Source organism: Podarcis liolepis (assembly GCF_965112155.1).
Source record: "Podarcis liolepis genome assembly, chromosome: 2".
Classification (NCBI taxonomy): Eukaryota; Metazoa; Chordata; class Lepidosauria; order Squamata; family Lacertidae; genus Podarcis; species Podarcis liolepis.
In genome coordinates this window covers 105,492,369-105,511,260 of record NC_139555.1, presented here as the reverse complement: position 1 = coordinate 105,511,260, position 18,892 = coordinate 105,492,369, and the positions used below count along the sequence as shown (strand labels likewise).

The 18,892-nt window shown below is 47.1% G+C and overlaps 2 protein-coding genes across 3 annotated transcripts; one reads left to right on the top strand and one right to left on the bottom strand.

Annotated features, from left to right (window-relative positions):
• Positions 1 to 294: 294 nt before the first annotated feature.
• Positions 295 to 10,699, bottom strand: RPUSD3 (RNA pseudouridine synthase D3). 2 transcript variants are annotated; one of them, XM_083493179.1, is made up of 9 exons: positions 10,526 to 10,694; positions 9,110 to 9,252; positions 7,748 to 7,792; positions 6,407 to 6,503; positions 5,198 to 5,305; positions 4,952 to 5,036; positions 4,256 to 4,382; positions 3,332 to 3,471; positions 295 to 2,084 (listed from the first exon to the last, which is right to left on the bottom strand). In XM_083493179.1, exons 1-9 carry the CDS (start codon positions 10,618 to 10,620, stop codon positions 1,875 to 1,877), a joined length of 1,050 nt encoding a protein of 349 aa, XP_083349305.1. In that variant the 5' UTR covers positions 10,621 to 10,694; the 3' UTR covers positions 295 to 1,874. The 2 variants fall into 2 exon arrangements, with proteins under 2 accessions (XP_083349305.1, XP_083349306.1); XM_083493180.1 differs by lacking the exon at positions 3,332 to 3,471 and having other exon boundaries at positions 10,526 to 10,699.
• A 145-nt stretch (positions 10,700 to 10,844) lies between these two features.
• On the top strand, positions 10,845 to 13,977 carry JAGN1 (jagunal homolog 1). Its single transcript, XM_083493569.1, has 2 exons — positions 10,845 to 11,012; positions 12,328 to 13,977. Exons 1-2 carry the CDS (start codon positions 10,924 to 10,926, stop codon positions 12,788 to 12,790), a joined length of 552 nt encoding a protein of 183 aa, XP_083349695.1. The 5' UTR covers positions 10,845 to 10,923; the 3' UTR covers positions 12,791 to 13,977.
• Positions 13,978 to 18,892: the final 4,915 nt, after the last annotated feature.

Sequence of the window (18,892 nt, the reverse complement as noted above, 5' to 3'; positions counted from 1 at the left end):
TAGATTCACCCCACCTCATAAACATTCCTCTAGTCTGAACTCAGCTTGCACCTCTGCACCATAATACAGCCTGAAAACAGGATGAACTTGATGCCTGCAATCTTATGCCAGTTATCTCACTGCAGTAACTCAACAAGGCTCTCCGGTTACCCTGTTGACAGAAAGCCATTGTAAAGATAACCATCTGCCACTACTAAGAGCACTTGTTCCAACTCTGTGCCTCTTGCCGTAAGTTAAACGGCACGAGTCCAGCGGTTATCAGATCAATCTTACTACTAAATTACTAGGCCTGAAAACAAGGAAGGTACACCTTTATCGGATCAATTCGTATCAGCAGAGAAGAGGACAAGCTTTCAGATCACACAAAGCCGCTTCAGATAAGACGGGAGGAGGAGCCGGCTGCCAGCAGTAGACAACATTTTAAACCAGCATTCCAACTATTTCCCACTTAAGAGTCCTACAAAACCTTGCCCACTCATGCCCCCACATCCTGGCATCATGGATGGTGCCAGCTGGTGACTGGGGGTGGGTGGGGCTTCTTCAGCAGTGGCTTATGGGACCCTCTGTCCAGGGAGGCTCCCATGACACCTGCCCTTCAGTCTGCTCATCACTTGGGGAAGGCCTTTGTCTTTCCCCCAGGCTTTCGTTAAAACAGAATTTTATAAATTGCTGCCACTTCTGAAGCTGCGTTTTCATCTTATTGCCATTTAGTTTTTTATTTTATCACGTAAAAGTTACCCTGAGAATATTCATATGGAAGGGTGGCCTGGACAGTTTTAAAAATTACTCTCAGTTCAATAGAAGACACAGAAGAAACCACGGGATCCTTATCTGAAACCCATTCAGCAACAGCTCTTTATGCTTAAAGGTTCTGATTTTATATATATACAGTGGTACCTCGGTTTACGAACTTAATCCGTTCCGGAAGTCCGTTCTTAAACCAAATTGGTTCTTAAACCGAGGCACGCTTTCCCTAATGAGGCCACCCACTGCTGGTGCCCTTCCACTGTTCGGCTTCCGTTGTTAGACCGAGGTAAAGTTCGCAAACCAGGACACTACTTCCAGTTTTGTGGCATACGTAAACCGAATAGTTCGTAAACAGGGCTGTTCTTAAACCGAGGTACCACTATATATATATATATATATATATATATATATGTGTGTGTGTGTGTGTGTGTGTGTGTGTTGGTGTGTGTAGAAAAGCAATAGTGAAAAGCCAAAGCACATTTTTTTCATTAGTCATTTGTGTTTCATAGATATACGGATTAAAGGAGAGAATCCTACGCTGCTTTACCCCCCAGAAGAGTGCCATTATCTTGAGTGCCAGAGGCAACCATTGGCAAGCAATTGCTTAGTGCTGCAAGGAGCATAAACCACACAGCATGAGGAGCGCATGCACCCCATTGGAGTTAATGGGAGTGCAGCACTCCCGCCGATTTCAGTAGGAGTTGGGTGTGCCTAAGCTTTTTCCGGCCTGGACCTCAAGCCAGCCACTGACTCGCGTTGCCATGGCGCAACCATGTGTACGCAATTGGCCTGCTGGTTCACAGCCTGTGGAGGCTGCATTTCTCAGGGCAAACATAAACTCTAGAACCCAGGTTTCCCTCGCTGCTACCTTCATTGCTGCACGGCACAAAGAGTTCCAAAAATGGCTTTTGCTGCCCTGTTAAGACCGCAGGAGGTATAAAGGAAGCCTCTCCCTTTCATGTCCTTCAGCAGCAGCTCTGTGAGCATCCGGCCAGTAGGAGACGAGATGCTTATTTCCGCCGCAAGAACCTGGCAGAGACCTGCTTCTGGCTGTCAAAAACCATCACTTCCACTTGACCAGGGCAGGCGGTACCTGCCGAGCTGAGGCAAACGCTTCGGATGCCTTGTCACTGCTTGTTTTTGTCCTGCGGCAAGGCGAGGCCCAGAAGACGAAGGGTCTTCTGGAAAAAAGGTGGCGGAGGAGCCGTGAGCACAGTGCGGGAGGAAGGGGAGCCGGCGGCCGGGAGGAGGAGCTGGTGCAGGTGCAGGTGGAGAGGCAATCGGTGCGCCAGGTGCTGCTGCAGGCGCAGCTTCTTCAGCAGAGCATCTTCTAGGACCTGTCAAGAGGGTGGGAGGGGAAGGCGTCATCATTACAACTTTCTACAGGAAAGTGCATAACAGTCCTTATTATACTTTGGGGGCGGGAGCTTTTTGTCTAGCCCAGGCTTCCTCCAACTCGGCCCACCGTATGTTTTTGGCCTACAACCCCCACCATCCCCTAGCTAGCAGGACCAGTGGTCAGGGACGATGGGAATTGTAGTCTCAAAACATCTGGAGCGCCAAGGTTGAGGAAGCCTGTTCTAGCCCAAGAGAGGGCGCCAAGTCTCATTTTTATCCTTGCCAAGCTTGGACGGTTCATTACAGAATAGTGACTTCTTCGCCGAGCAGGACCTGGAGCTTGGAAGGTTCTCATGTCCAAGCACAGTAGGAAGATCAACTGAGCCCCAAATCAGATGTGGTGTGGAAGATCTTACAGTCTGGTTCTCTGATTTTTTAAAAAAATACCTTTACACCACCCCCATTCAGTTGCTTTGAAGTTCATTTTATTCTGTGAACTGCCCTGAGGTCTTATGAAGGGCAGTATATATATCAAATAAATAAATAAGGAATTAGACCTGTGTGGTACCCGTCTGCCCCTGTTAAGTTAGTAACAGCTTGGGGAGTTGCAAGGTCTGGGGGGGAAAGCATGGAAGCAAAGAGTTTATTTTGTTTGATTTAATAGATTTTTATACCGCTCTTCAAGGATCACAGGGTGGTTTACAATAATAATAATAATAATAATAATAATAATAATAATAATAATAATGCATACCATCCTAATAAACGAAAAGGAGGCCCTACTCCAGGCATGTCCCTGCCATCAGAAGTTAGGAGGGAGCCGGCGCAATGGAGCGGTTAGAGTGTTTGACTAGGATTGGGGAGAAACAGATTCGTTTCCATTGGTCCCCATTTTACAAGGAAAGGCTCCTGGAGCACAAAGAGACGTTGGAAGGCTATAGCCAGGAATGTCAGCTACTTGTATGGCCATAAAGCAGAGATGAGGAGCCACATGTTGTTGGACTCCCATCAGCCCCAGTCAGCACAGTCAATGGTCAGGGATGTTGGGAGCTGTACATCTGCAGGACAAAAGGTCCCCCAATGGATGTAAAACTTGATTGCTGCTGCTATCATCTCCCAAGTGGTATAGCCTTGGGTTGTGGAGACATAGATTTGACTGTGCCAAGGCACTGCTCAGTCAGGTTCCTTCCTTCTATCCTGCTACATCGCTCTGTAGATCCCCGGCAGCATCAGAGCAGTTTGGTACCTGTGTGCGAGGCAGGGTACTCTCAGCTGGCAAGAGGAAGGGCTCCCCCAGGACAGACCCCACACGGGAGGAATACACGTGGTCCCCTAGCGCAGGGCTCAGCAGCAGTATCAGGCTGACCAGGAGTTGGTTAGTGAAGGCTGCCAAAAGGACAAAGGAGAGATGAAGAGGGGGCCTCAGTGTAGACTTTCCCAACAATGCTTCACACTGTGATCTTCGCAATCCAAGCTCTTTTTAAAACCCGAGTAAGACAAATGGACAGCGTCCAAAAACAAGAACTATGATAGCCTGATCTTGTACCCAAGGAACCCAGATTTCTGCAGTCCAAAATAAGGAAAGGAGGCAAAAGGACAGAACCCTAGACTGCAGAGGTTTGCTCCGTATTACCGTAATTCGCAAAACGAAACACTTTAAATGTGCAAAAAGGGGGGGAAAGGGCAGGCAAGCATTTCTGGGGGGCAAGGCTAAGATGGTAAGAGGAAAGGAAGAGAAAGAGCCTTAAAATAAGAGAAGGAAAAGGGAAGGCAGAGAGGGACAGGGAAATCAACTGGTCATGAACACCCCATCGCCTAATTATAAAAGGACCTAACCTAGTTCCATTTGGCTTCCGGCCTGTCAAGTAAACAACTGCGCAGTAATGTACAGGAGAGGTTTCTCTACAGTCATGAGAGCTAGAAACCTGATCAACTGTAAAAAGAAGAGGTGGCTAAGGGTTTGCTATCTCGGGTTCCAAAGTGTATGCTGGGCTACCTGGAGAGCTTTTTGATCAAAAAGTTTATACATTTTATAAATGGAAGAAATCTTGGGGGAGTAGCTGTAACTGAGGGAACTTGTGTCAGGTTCTCAGCTTGCTTTCCATATCACAGCGCCCCTTTCCAGTTATTCCTGCGACTGTCTCCGTGCCACGGGGCCTCCGTCACGCACCTGTCAGTGGCTGTAGCTGCACCAAGGCGCAGCCTTCGCGGGAGTCCAGCACCTTATAGAGTGTCTGTGTTTTTCTAACCTCCTTCCTCTGGAGGCTGCCTCGAGAAGGGGAAGCCACTGGCACCACCTGCAACCCACACAGAAGCCCGGAGTCAGTGTGTTTCCTGAGGGCCAATGGTAACTTCAGCAGCTAAAGCAGGGGTCTGCAACCCGCGGCTCCGGAGCCGCATGTGGCTCTTTTACACCTTTGCCACGGCTCCGCAGTCGATACTAGCGAGGGGAGGAGGCGCATTGTGCGCCCCGACACTCCCCACTGGCTGTGACGTCGCATGGGGGCGGTGCATGCATTAGTCACACACCGTCCCGACGTCACCTTCCCGCCCGCTGGCAGATCGGACATTAAGGTAAGAAACAATATATGCAGTGTTATATGTGTTCTAAATGGCGCAATGGCTTTGCGGCTCCCAGGTTTTTTTTCTTCGGAAACAGGTCCAAGTGGCTCTTTTTGTCTTAAAGGTTGCAGACCCCTGAGCTAAAGTAATCCCTGCGCCCAGTCCAGGCAACCGGATCCCAGAGGAAGCGAGACCAAACCTTTCAGGCCCTGCAAGGACTCCACTGAACGAGCTGCCCGCAGCAGCAGGCAAATTCTCTAGAGTCAAATCCTCTCCTCCCTCCCTGTTAAAAACCTATCCTCACCAGCTTATGGCCTTCGACCTGTATCAGTTTGAGACATGTACGAATTTCCCCTTCCGAGGCTGCAGGGATCCTGGTAGTGACAGCACTGCAAAGAGAAGGTTTTCTGTCAGGCCACACACACACCAAACTGGGCCTACAACGCTTTGAAGGAAATGGGGAAGGCAGAATGGGAACCTAAAGTCTTTTTGCTGAGGGATCCCCACCCTACCATGGAAACGGGAAGCGATGAGGAAGTCTTCATCTCACCAGTAGGTAGCGGCTGGATCTCCTGCTCTCCTACATCGGGCATAGAAATCCTGGAGGCGCTGGGTGGTGCTTGGGCAACCTGAGAGCAGAACAAGTCCAGAACTCTCCCTAGGGAGAGGCAAAATCCTTTATTATCTTTGATTCTCTGACACAGGCCATGAGTAAGTAATCCCGTGGACAGAATAGTGCCTTGCTTAAAACCATGCAAGGTGGCATCAATGGCCAAAGGTCACAACAGCTACAAGTTCCCGCCAGTATCTGAGGCTATTTTATATACCTCTTGTCATGTCTCCCCACCCTGTTGTCCCTTTTTCTTTCTCCCCCCCCCCCCGCAATAATTTTTATTAAGTTTTCGACAATTATAACAAATACTGCAACAAACGTTGCACAACCGTGAAACAAACCAAAGCAAAAACAAAAACAAAAAATACATCTATGAAAAACAACAAACAAATATACAACACAAATTTAATTATTTAAAAATCCAACCTTATATGACTTGACTTCCTCTAGTCCCTCCCTTCTGAATTTCCTTGTGTCTGAATGTAACAGCTTTCCAATATCATTATTAAACAACAATATTCCAATTATAATCAAATTTATTCACTTTTCTTAGTGTTCTAAATCCCATTTATTTAAATAAATCCTAATTTAATCCTAGGCCTATTTGGTACATTCAAGTAATTTCTAATTTTTACTATTACAATATTTATTCAAATAGTCCTTGACTGTTGTCCCTTTTTCTAAGCGAGTAATCTCCAAGCGTTATATAACCTCCCTTATAGGGAGTTGCTCCAGCCTCACAATCTTTTGACTTCCAAGAGCCAATCACGAATCTTTCCACTAGCCCTTGGCAACCATTTTTATTTTATTTTTTGCAAACAGAAGTTCTGAAGTGAATTCAGAGCACACGATCATATCCGGAAAACTGGAGCTGTAGTACAGATCAGCTGTCTAACTTCTGTGCTACGGGTTCTCTTGCAATACAGAAGTTTAATCGGATTTTACTGAATGCCCTCTTGCTGATTATGTCAGGGCATGGTCTGGAGGTGCAGGATGGGAAGCTGAAGCAAAGTAGTATCTGGATGGGAGCACATGCATGCTGCCTTAAGTTCTGTGGTGGAAGAAAGGTGGGGTTAAAATCAATAACACCCATCCTGTACACAGCCTGTTGTCATTCTCTCCAAAACCTTGTCTCCGTTGACTTACTTTACTGCAGCTTTTATCACATCGAGGTTCTGTGGGAAGCCAAGCTTCTGGCTTAGATCCGGCAAAAGAGACAGCAAAGTCAGCTCCCCCGGTTTGCCTGTTGTTGGCAGAGAAGGAGGGGGAAATTATTAATGCCACACAGAAGCTAGCCATTACTCACGGCTGCTAAGAAGAGGCTCGTTTTGGCAAAGGCTTGCCAGCCCTTCCCACCCTGGTCCAGCTTTACTTTGGGAGCTCAGTTATTTACTTATTATTTCACAAAATGTATATACCACTTGATTGTAGAAAAAAACCTCAAAGCAGTTTACAAAAAAAGATTTTAAAAATTATCACTAAAAAAAATTACAACGGTAATTTAAAACATACAGAAAGTTAAAACCATAATAGGATAAACTAAAACAAATTAAAACTCATACAAACTTTCTGAACATCTGGATAAAGGTAAAGGTAAAGGGACCCCTGACCATTAGGTCCAGTCATGTCCGACTCTGGAGTTGCGGCGCTCATCTCGCTTTATTGGCCAAGGGAGCCGGCCTACAGCTTCCGGGTCATGTGGCCAGCATGACTAAGCCGCTTCTGGCAAACCAGAGCAGCGCACGGAAACACCATTTACCTTCCCGCTGGAGTGGTACCTATTTATCTACTTGCACTTTGACATGCTTTCGAACTGCTAGGTTGGCAGGAGCAGGGACCGAGCAACGGGAGCTCACCCCGTCGCGGGGATTCAAACTGCTGACCTTCTGATTGGCAAGTACTATGCTCTGTAGTTTAACCCACAGCGCAACATCTGGATAGGCTTGTCTAAATAAGAATGCCTCCAGCAGAATAGAGTGAAGGTGTCTGACTGATATCAACAGGCAGGGAGTTCCCAAGTGTCGGTGCCACCACACAAAATGATCAAGTTCTGACAGATGCAGTGTGAATATTATGTGGCATCTGTAAAAGTTCCAATTCTGCCAATCAAAGCAGTTCAGCGAGCACATGTGGGGTAAGGCAATCTCACAGGTAAACTAGTCAAGCGTTGTTAAGGGCTTTATATATTAATAGTAACACCTTGAACTCAGCCTAGTAGTGGATCAGCAACCAGTGCAGACCTCTGAGTACAGGTGTTATATGCTGATAAGGCCTCCCTCCTGTCAGTAATTGTGCTGCAGCATTCTGCACTAACTGCCAAGCACAAGGGGAGGCCACATACAACACATATTTAATCTGTACACTACAGGCATATCTGTATGTATTTCTAAAGGCATTTCTATAATCCTGCACTTCCACTTTAAAAGGAAATGCCCAAGGGACGCAACCCCACAGGATCCAAACACATCAAAATGTAACGCCACATACCTGTCACAGGTAAGCCAGGGGGTTTGCTGATGGCCACCAGTGAACCTGAAATACAAAAGAACCAGGAGCCTCAGGGACAAATGGTGATTGCTGGAGTCTTCAAAACAACTCCAACACATGTCAACAACCTCTGCCACAATGCAGAATCGAAAGGAGGCTCTGGGTGGAATTTTCCATGCTCGGGGAAAGGGGCTTCTTGTATAAGCAGAAATCCCTGTTCCTCTCCACCATCTCTATATTTCCTTTCCCTTTCAAATGTATGCCCCCTTCTGTGGAGAGAGAGAATACATAAACACACAAAGGTGTGCTATGCAAGCTACATTCTGCACACTTTCAGCCTAAGCAGAATGGGGATCTACTGCAAGTTTCACAATCCTCCGCTAGAGCAGCCAAGGCTAATAGGCCAGTTTTTACTCTCAACGTTTTTTCCCATTCGCGTATACCAGGTCTATACAATTAGGAAGAATGCAGCTCACTAACCATGTATGGCAGACCAACAGAGGATCTATACACCTATTTTTACTGCCTGTACCTTGCTTGGACTGAAAACCCAGCATAAGTTGTCAAGTGCAGTATCTGGAAAGCCATCATACATGGCTTGAGAGCTGCATTCAGCTTGGTGAGCACAAGTTGTGCAGGCAGGTCTGAATTATAACACTCTAGGGCTAAGCTATGTGAAACTGCGTCTTCACCCACCCCACTAGAATACTAAATTTGTCCCAATTTGTCCACATCCTTCTTAAAATGCAGCACCCCAAACCAGACACAGTACAGTCGTCCCTTGGAAGTCAAACAGAATCCGTTCCGGAAGTCTGTTCAATTTCCAAAATGTTCGAAAACCAAACTGTAGCTTCTGATTGGCTGCAGGATATTCGGGTTCCAAAAGAACGTTCACAAACCAGAACGATCACTTCTGGGTTTGCAGTGTTCGGGAGCCAAAACATCTGAGTTCCAGGCTGTTCGGGATCCAAGGTACGACTGTATTCCAGTTGAGGTCTGATTTGTGCAGAATGAACGGGAACAATTGTATTTTTTGCACCATAACACTCACTTTTTTCCTCCTAGAAAGTAAGGGGAAATGTCTGTGCGTGTTATGGAGGAAATGCCTACGGGTGGCATGCCTACGGATTTTCCTTCTCTAAAAACTATGTGCGTGTTATGGTCGGGTGCGTGTTATAGAGCAAAAAATACGGTACTTCCAGCAAGTTAGAAATTATGGTTCTATGAATGCATCCTCAAATCTTATTAGCCTTCCTTGCAGCTGCATCACACTTAGTGATTCATGTGCTGCTTGTGGTAAGGCTACAACCCCAAGATCCTTTTCACATGTCCTTCTAGTGTTATGAGAAATGACAGACATACCATCTGCATGCACTACTGATGCTTCCAGCAGGTTCAACGTTTCCTCGGGGCTGAGTGATCTTGTGGGACTCAAGATGCTCACTTCACTGGAGTTGTCTGTGACTGGCTTCCGTGAGCCTCTCTGCTTCTGCAGCAACTGATACCTACAAAATAAGAAACCGTAAATAATCACCAATATATAGCCAGCTGGCCTTAAGCTCCATACTTTCCTCTCCCATTCCGACACTGGCTCCTTCTACACACAGCTTGCCTGCCACTCTCAACTTCCTCTAACAATACATAAATATTGATCTGGATTTATATCTTGCATCTATGAGAGAAGCTGCTAACAACAGCTTTGGATTATATAATGGGTCTGCCCATCAAGGGGCTCAGAATACAGAGTGATCAAGTAAACGAGTGTACGCGGAGGGAGAAAAACAAAATCGGAATATGTATGTAGAGAATTGGTTAGTCTGATTATGGGCAACAGCCAGCAGAAGGGACCCTAGGGAGCCAGTTTTAAAACAGATGTTAATGATGGTGTTCTTCTACGCCTCCATCTCCATCTCTATCACAGGGTAGTTGTAACATTAGAAAGGAGACACACTAGCTCTCTAAATCTAACTGAAATCAGTAAGACATGCAAATGAGCACATTTAGGGCCAGTGGGGAGAGAGGGCTTATTATCTACCACGCAACACTTTTCACAAACTCGACCCCTATCCAACCAGATCTCAAACACCTTCTGATTCCCTCCCCCCCTCTCAAATATCTCCCTTCACTCGCACCCAGTGCCATCCAATATTCTCTCCACCACCTCAATCAACAGCCTCTCCCCACATTCCCAACTCGTCAGTCAAACCACCCGCAGGGTTTTTGTGGGGCGAAAGTGGCTCAATGTTGCATTTTAAAAAAAATCAAAACCCCATTACCTACTTTAGAGCTCCTGCCTCCTAATACCAGGTTGCACTTACTGATTAAAGCAAAAGGCACTCTGCACGTGCTTGGAGGCGTTTTTTTCTTTATCCATACTTTTCAGAATTAGACCTTAACACTAGAAATAGGTTATTGGGGCTAAGCCCCAAAGGAACCCTGGCTCAACCCTGTACACCTCTGCACATTTCACAGGATGCTGGTGCGTCAAGGAAGAGTCAGGAGCTTCCTTCCAGTAACTTATATCTGTATCCAGAAGAAACGTCTGGACCTCATTATCATTGCAGCCACCTTTTGTTTCTAGCTTTGGAAGCTCAACAGGTGATGCCTCCCTCCTATCACTTACATCCCCTGTGTTGGGGGACGACCGACCAAACCACCCCTGTTGAATTTCTGCCTGGCACAGGCTGAGAGGTGGCTGGCCGAAGAGAGTGGGATACACAGTGGGGGAGGGGGAGAGACAAACCGACTCCCTGCCCAGTTTCCTCACGAGCCTCTTACCAGGCGCGGGAGCTGAACGGCCTTCCGCACCCGCAGAGGAGGCACCAACGGCTCGAGCGGAACATCGCGACCCTGAGGAGAGCAGAAGGCTCCATTCAGACCCACGCGCGCGCAAATCGGCGGAGGAAGATATTAAACCCGAAATGGCTCGCTAGGTCCGCTGGGAAATGTAGTTTCGCATTGGCGCCGCTCCTCCCCTCCCCCGCCTTTCCTTCTCCTACTAGGGGATTGGTCAGCCTCACACGAGAGACGGCGAGAGCTACCAATCAGAGAGGCGCGGGGAGCAAACATCAGCCCTCCCCCTCGCTTCCAACATTATAGCCACCGACGCGAAGGGAACGGGAACGGCCTTAGTTTGACGCATGCGCACTCGGGTTCGCTAACCCTCCTGGTGAAAGATGGCGTCCCGCGCGGGACCTCGAGCCGCTGGAACCGACGGCAGCGACTTCCGGCACCGGGAGCGCGTGGCAAAGCACTACCAAATGAGGTGCCGCGCGGGGTGGGGGGTGGGGCCAGCAAGCCGCGCGCCCAGCGGGGGAAACCAGGCTGCTTCCCCCGCCTCCGCAGCAGTGCACGTTGCCGGAGCTTCCCGCTGTCATCCCTCCTTAGTCATTCGCCTCCGTGGGGTCCCCCCGTCCGCTTATCGGGCAGCTTTGGGGCTGCGTCGTTGCGTTTTCGCCGCCGCTCTCTTGCTCAAAAGTGTGGGTGGGGGAAAGCTAAATGCATGTGAAGTCATTATGCAGATCGCCCGGTAAATCACTATGCAGTAAGACACGGGGGGGGGGGGGAGATCATGTTTTGTGTGAAGAGGTTGATGGGTTGGCCACCTACTAATGAGGTTTTGTTTTGTTTTTCCTCTGCCTGTGTCTTTCACACAGCTGGAGATTCAGCTGGCCAGGCCTTCTCCATCACAGTATCTGCATGCTAGGAAAAGTTTTCCTCTACTGAATTTTGATTTCTTGTGCGGCTGCTAAAGGCACAGGAAATTTGTTCTTTTTTAAAAAAAGCTGGCAGCTGGATTGCAGCTCCACCTTCCTTGCAGAATATTAGTATTCAATTAATAGCAGCATGCCCCATAAAATATTTGATTCTCTGTTCTTTAAAATAGGATCATCCCAATCGCCACAGAGAAGTACAGTCGGAATTCTTTTGCTCAATTGGTCGAGAGCAGCCTATGTTGGACTCCAAATCCTTTCGGCCTTTGTCATCCTGGCCCGTGGTCACAGATGATGGGAGTTGTAGTCCAGCAGCACTTGAGGGCACATGGTTGAGGATGTAGAGCAGTGTCCATCAACTCTGGGTCCCTGGATGTTGCTGAACTACAGCTGTTGTTATGCTCAGCCAGCAGTCAGGGATGATGGCAGTTGCATTGCAACAATGTCTGGGGATCTGAGATGAGAATAAGTGACACAAAAACGAAAACATTGGATGTTGTTGGACTACAACTCCCATCATCCCTGATCACTAGGCATGATGGGAGTTGTAGTCCAACAACATCTGGGGACCCACAGGTTGAGAAACACTGGCTTAGAAGCTTATTTTGGCATTAAGTGGTACATACATTAATAAATAGCAATAATATTATAATTCTGCAGTCTGAGGTGGTAGGGGTTAACATCCAGAAAATCAACTCCCTGCTTTGGGTTTGGGTTTTTCTTAGCTTATAGCCTATGTCATTCTGCCTAGTTCTTCACCAGTTTGTCTTGGTGTTGAGTATCTCACCACCATATTTGAAATTACCTTTTAGTGCTGGCTCTTGCTCACCCTTGCCGCCGCCCCCTCCCTCCCTCTGCTTCCCACAGTGTGTCCCTCAAGTCCGAGATTAAGAAGTTGATCTACATGCAGATAGCGCTGTGGCTTCTGGTGGCAGCGCAGATGTGCGTCGCTCACTTTAAGCTGCTGCCCCACGACCAGGTGGCCATGCCTTACCAGTGGGAGTACCCGTACCTGCTCAGCATCATCCCTTCGCTCTTCGGCCTCTTCTCCTTCCCGCGGAACAACATCAGCTACCTGGTCATCTCCATGATCAGCACGGGCCTTTTCTCAGTGGCGCCTCTCATCTATGGCAGCATGGAGATGTTCCCGATGGCGCAGCAGCTCTACCGCCACGGCAAGGCCTACCGCTTCATCTTTGGCTTCTCCGCCGTCTCCGTCATGTACTTGCTGGTGGTGGTCGCCGTGCAGGTTCACGGCTGGCAGCTGTATTACAGCAAGAAGCTGCTGGACTCCTGGTTTACCAGCACACAGGAGAAAAAGAAGAAATGAACAGGCGGCCAGGAGTTCACCTGCATGCAGCGATGTCGGGGGGCTTGGGGTGGGGGCTCAGGGGTGCCCTGCTCAAGCAGAGGCAGATGGCGCTATTTGGGATTCTCTGCCCTCCCCATCTTGCCAAGCTGATGGGAGATGGCAAGGGCTCCGTTTGAGCAGGGTGAAAGCCTCTGTGGGTGCCTTCCGACCCTCTGCTGGCAGCCACAGGAACTAAGACCTGCAGACTTGGGCAACCCTCCTTTTGGGAGGCATTTATGGGAGAGGCAACTGGTGCCTTTCAGAAAGACCTTACTTAGCTTGCTCAGACTAAGAGATGCAGGACGCTCCTGCTGATTTGAATGAACGCTGAATCGTGACCAGGCAGACTGACTCCATCTTCTTGAGCTGGTTAGATGTGAGTTGGGTAAGAGAGGCTTGGGGTCCCATCACGTTTCACCCATCTTAAGAGTTCCCAATCAAGCCCTTTTGAGAGATTATGCTATGTGTACTTACTGTATTTTTCTGTGTATAACGACCCCTATTTTTTGGGACCGCATCAAAATAATTTGGGGGGGAAATTGCTCAGAGTTCTTGCACTTTTTGTGGGGAGATTGCCCAGAGTTGTTGAGCTTTGGGGGGGGCACCACCGCAAAACACTCGACAGCCTACCCCACAATGCAAACCGCACACATCACTACAGACATCAATCGTCTACATACTACTACTACTACTACTACTACTAATAATAATAATAATTTATTATTTATACCCCGCCCATCTGGCTAAGTTTCCTCAGCCACTCTGGGCAGCTACCAATCAAGTGTTAAAAACAGTACAGCGTTAAATATTAAAAACTTCCCTGAACAGGGCTGCCTTCAGATGTCTTCTGAATGTCAGGTAGTTGTTTATCTCTTTGACATCTGATGGGAGGGCGCCACTACCGAGAAGGCCCTCTGTCTGGTTCCCTGTAGCCTCACTGCCCAAAGCCCAACTGCCCAATTGACGCAACCACAGCCTGCTGTCCCTTGCTCATTTAGTCATGTCGATGGGTTTCCATCTTTGCTCATAACCCCCCTTGCCTTTTCCTATAAATGCCTGGGTGCCCCAGAGACTGCTGCTGCCACCCCATTCCCAGCTAATGAGTTTCAGCACACACACACCCCATGTACTTGGGTACCAAATAAAGAAAAATATTGCAGAACGTTGCACCTGGGTTTTGTTTTTAATTAGCAGGGGGTGGGTGTGATGGTGGCAGCTGGCTCGAGCTGCTATAGGTGAAACCACCCTCAATCATGTATTGTCCTGTCTTCAGGAGGCACTGAGGGCCTCGTAGTGCCAGATAACAATGTGGTGTGCATGAGTGCTAAGACTGCCCACCAGCACCTCCAGTGTCCGTGAAAGGTCTCAGTAAATATCCCCTCAAAAATCCACAGTGCACATGAGAGGCTGTTTGTGCCTTCTGCTCAGTTCCTGTTCACGTTGGAACATGCCCCATTAAGCTTGGACACATTTCATTGGATGTTGCAGTTGGATAGCCACCTTCCTATCCATTCTGAACAGAGGAGAGATGCAAAGAGCTCTCTCTGAGCAAGTGCAGCAGTGGTGTAGATGTCGTTTTTCCATACATTTTTCTGCTCTTTGAAGAGGTGGCAGCCATTTTGTGTTGCTCCATTCCCCACAGCAGCCATCTTGTGATGGGTGCCCTTCCTCAAAATTCCAAGGATGCCCACTGGCCTAAGGAATGCCACTGTCAATAGGAAAGAAAGTGGAGGTTTGTGGGGTGAGAATATGATCTGACAGGGATCTCTTGCCTACACATATAGAATGCTTCCTTGAGGGAGTCACAAGTGTTGTGCAAAAAGAAGCTGAAGAACAGATCAAGATTGGTTCCAAAAACTACTCTTAATACAGATCTACACCATACATTTAAATCATGTCCAAAGCACATGAGTTCCCACAAAGAATTCTGGGTACCATAGTTTGCTAAGAGGGCTGAGGATAGTAGCTCTGTGAGGAGGAATTTGAGGCAGATCTCCCCAATCTATGTCTGATACTCTAATCAAGCTTAACATGCTGATTCTCTAATAGCAACATAATTGCTCCCATACCACAATATTATTATTTTATTCTGATTGATTTCAAGCAGTAGGAAATCGGGACAAAATTTAATAATACTCTAGATCTTATGCTTGTTGAATGGTGGTTATTCTGATTTTCTGGTTACCTTACATGTGCCCTGTTGATCAGAAAAATGTGGTGCAGCCAACTTATTCAGCTGCAGAAGGTCAAGAAATCTGGTAAATTGGAGGGGGGGGGGGAGAGAAGCTGCAATGTCATTATTCAAGATGGCAGATGAACCAACTGCCACGCTCGCAGCCGCATTATTTCTTTTAAAGAATTGTTGTACAAGGTGACAAAACCGCCAGGTAAGCAGGTGGGCAATGATCCAAGAATCTCGGGGTGCTATGCATCCTCCGCTAAAACCATGCACTGAGTGAGAATGTTTCTGACCACTCTGAAACGGAAGCAAGTCCTACTGCGGCAAGAATAATAGCACATGTTACTGAGGGAGGACTGGGAGCCCATGAGAGCTACAACCAGGGCCATTTTTCCCCAGCTGGAACTTACTCAGTTTTGGCACCTTTCAGGTGGGTGCAATTGCCATGACGAGAGAACAAGGGAGACATTCAGGATGTGTTCTGGTACCTCTTTTTCTAGAAAAATAGCATTGTCTGCAACAGTTCTAAAAGGATTCCTCTGAAAAGACTGCAGAGTCTACAATAGGAATAGGCCTGAGGCACAACACTTCCATTGAGACCTTTACTAAAGTCACTGCGAATCTACTGCCTACGGTGGAAGAACATAAATAACACAAGTAATCTGAGACTGAGGCGTGTCCTTGAAGAAATGAGAAAAGCAGGATTTAATTACCACCTCGGTGACATGATTTAAAGAGGTTTTCCCAGACATTTCCGATACTAGCAACATCCCAGACGCCTAAAATTCTTCAGGTGTGCGCCGTAAAAAGAAATGTGAAATGCCCAAGCAGTGCCAAACACAGAATGAGAAGGAGCGAAAGTACTAACTTTCCAGAATCTAGGTGCAGGTACATTGCAAAAAAAAAAAAAAAAAGGACTTTAAGCAAGTTGCAGGAAAGTTACCCTCTGCAGGGGTGAGAGATGACTGGGAATTTTCCATTCCAGCTTGATAGCATCCCATGATTCCAAGGTGCTGACAGAAACCACACAGACAGATGCAAACAGCAGTTTGGTGGCAGTTTTAGAGGATGACACAGGCAGCTCCAAGGGCAGCGAAGAGGATAGGAGGCTGGCAGCAAAAAACAGAATTTTTTTTTTTTAAAAAAGGTCCTCAGGGACAGAGACACTCGAGATAACCAATACCGTCCACTTTATAGAGCATGAAGTTCATAAAAGTTTTCTGAAGGAGGAATTTTATTAAGGGAGAGGGGATTTGAATTGGATGTGGAATATGCAAAAGGATAAGGGGAGATAGTAAATTCCAAATGTCCTGAGGGTGCAAATCTGGATATCCTCTCCCTGACACACGAAGGACTGTCAATCCAGCAGGCATAATACTCGCACCTCTACTACTTAGGGAATTGCCCACTCACTGCAGCAAAGTAACAAACTACAGTGGTACCTTGGGTTACAAACACTTCGGGTTACAGACGCTTCAGGTTACAGACTCCACTAACCCAAAAGTAGTACCTCGGGTTAAGAACTTTACCTCAGGATGAGAACAGAAATTGCGCGGCTGTGGCGCGGCGGCAGCGGCAGGCCCCATTAGCTAAAGTGGTACCTCAGGTTAAGAACAGTTTCAGGTTAAGAACGGACCTCCAGAACAAATTAAGTTCTTAACCCGAGATACTACTCGAGTTACAAACACCTTAGGTTACAAAAGCTTCAGGTTACAAACTCCACTAACGTGGAAGATTTACCTCGAGTTGAAAACTTTGCCCCAGGATGAGAACGGAAATCGTGTGCCGGGAGCGTAGCAGCAGCAAGAGGCCCCATTAGCGAAAGCACGCCTCTAGTTAAGAACAGTTTCAGGTTAAGAACGGACCTCCAGAATGAATTAAGTTTGTAAGACATGCCTCCCTGTTTGAAAATGAGGTGATCATTGTCACAGGTCTGTACAACCTGGAAAATAAATGTGACAAGACGAAGTTACTGAGACTAGAGGTACCACTGTATTCACAATAAGGTGGTACCTCAGGTTACAGACGCTTCAGGTTACAGACTCTGCTAACCCAGAAATAGTACCTCGGGTTAAGAACTTTGCTTCAGGATGAGAACAGAAATTGTGCTCCGGTGGCGCAGCAGCAACAGGAGGCCCCATTAGCTAAAGTGGTACCTCAGGTTAAGAACGGACCTCCAGAACGAATTAAGTTCTTAACCCGAGGTACCACCATATGGCTGTTTGGTGTCTCTGACCCATGTCCTGACTTCTACAGATTTGCAAGTGTTTGCGGCACAGGCTGCAACAGGGGTCTGGCATTTGAATCTCAATTCTGATTCATTCAGTGGAAATCCACAGTAGATAAAGCCAAGGAGAGGGCTTTCCCCTCCACTGAATGATTCTTTTCTTAACTTCATTTTTCAGTGTCTGAAAAGACTTATAACAACCAATCCCCATATATCCCCCACCTCCAATAAAAATTCCATGCATATTCAATGGTAAACAATACTTTTAAATATTGAGCTGGTTTGTAAAATATCTTAAGAGTTATCAGTGAAGTGTCTTCTAATCTCCGCCTTAACAGATTGTTCCATAGCGAGCCGTGGGTGGGGAAGAGATAGCACTGTCCTTTCCAGTGTTATTAATAAACATGCACTATACTGTTCCAAAATCATCTTCAGCCTTTGTGTTTCTTAGTGCGCTAATATACTTTGTTAGTTTCTCCATAAGAGTTGTGTTCTGTGGTCTGCCTTACCATGCCTCTAGAGTTAAGTTTGTACAGTGGTGCCTTGCAAGACGAAAAGAATCCGTTCTGTGATTCTCTTCGTCTAGTGGTTTTTCCGTCTTGCGAAGCAAGCCTATTGACGGGTTAGAGGATTAGCGCTATTAGCGGCTTTTAGCGGCTTATCTGCTGATCGGATCAGCTGATAAATGGCTTAGCGGCTTAGAAAAACGGGGGGGGGGGAAAAACCAGCAGAAACTCGCAAGACATTGTCGTCTTGTGAAGCAAGCCCATAGGAGATTCGTTTTGCGAAGCACCTCCAAAACGGAAAACTCTTTCGTCTAGCGAGTTTTCCGTCTTGCGAGGCATTCGTCTTGCGGGGCACCACTGTAGCTGTTTTCCAATATTGTACTAACAGGTATCTTGTTGCAGACATGAGAAAGATTAGTAGGTTCATTAAAGAGTAAATTATTATCGGTATCTATAGACAGATTTAGTAATGTTACAGGTAGCCATGTTGGTCTGCCGTAGTTGAAACAAAACAAAACAAACAAACAAACAAACAAAATCCTTCCAATAGCACCTTAAAGGTAAAGGGACCCCTGACCATTAGGTCCAGTCGTGGACGACTCTGGAGTTGCGGCGCTCACCTCGCTTTATTGGCCGAGGGAGCCGGCGTATAGCTTCCAGGTCATGTAGCCAGCATGACTAAGCCGTTTCTGGCGAACCAGAGCAGCGCACGGAAACGCCATTTACCTTCCCGCCAGAGCGGTACCTATTTATCTAGTTGCACTTTGACGTGCTTTCGAACTGCTAGGTTGGCAAGAGCAGGGACCAAGCAACGGGAGCTCACCCCGTCGCGGGAATTTGAACCACCGACCTTCTGATCAGCAAGTCCTAGGCTCTGGTTTAACCCACAGCGCCACCTGCGTCCCAATAGCACCTTCTTAGAGACCAACTAAGTTAGTAAGATTTAGTAAAGTTATCCTTTGATCTGCTTGTGCTATGTGTCCCCTAATAGAAAAAAAATGTATTCAAATACTTTTTCCCAAAATAATTGCAAAGGCTTGTTGCCTGTTTGTGTTATCAGTTTCACAGTGCAAATCCATTTCCCACATCAGTTTTAAAGAGATTGGATCCCCTCTCATCACATTGCAGATAATATTGTAGGCATCTGAGAGTAATTTTCTGATGGGTAA

Excerpts from the sequence above, each read along its gene's own strand:
- JAGN1 (XM_083493569.1), top strand. The coding sequence starts at position 10,924 with ATGGCGTCCCGCGCGGGACCTCGAGCCGCTGGAACCGACGGCAGCGAC. Across the intron at positions 11,013-12,327 it reads GCAAAGCACTACCAAATGAG|TGTGTCCCTCAAGTCCGAGA; the intron begins GTGCCGCGCGGG and ends TGCTTCCCACAG.
- RPUSD3 (XM_083493179.1), bottom strand. The coding sequence starts at position 10,620 with ATGGAGCCTTCTGCTCTCCTCAGGGTCGCGATGTTCCGCTCGAGCCGT. Across the intron at positions 5,037-5,197 it reads GATCCAGCCGCTACCTACTG|TGCTGTCACTACCAGGATCC; the intron begins GTGAGATGAAGA and ends TTCTCTTTGCAG. Across the intron at positions 2,085-3,331 it reads GTACCCTGCCTCGCACACAG|GTCCTAGAAGATGCTCTGCT; the intron begins GTACCAAACTGC and ends CCCTCTTGACAG.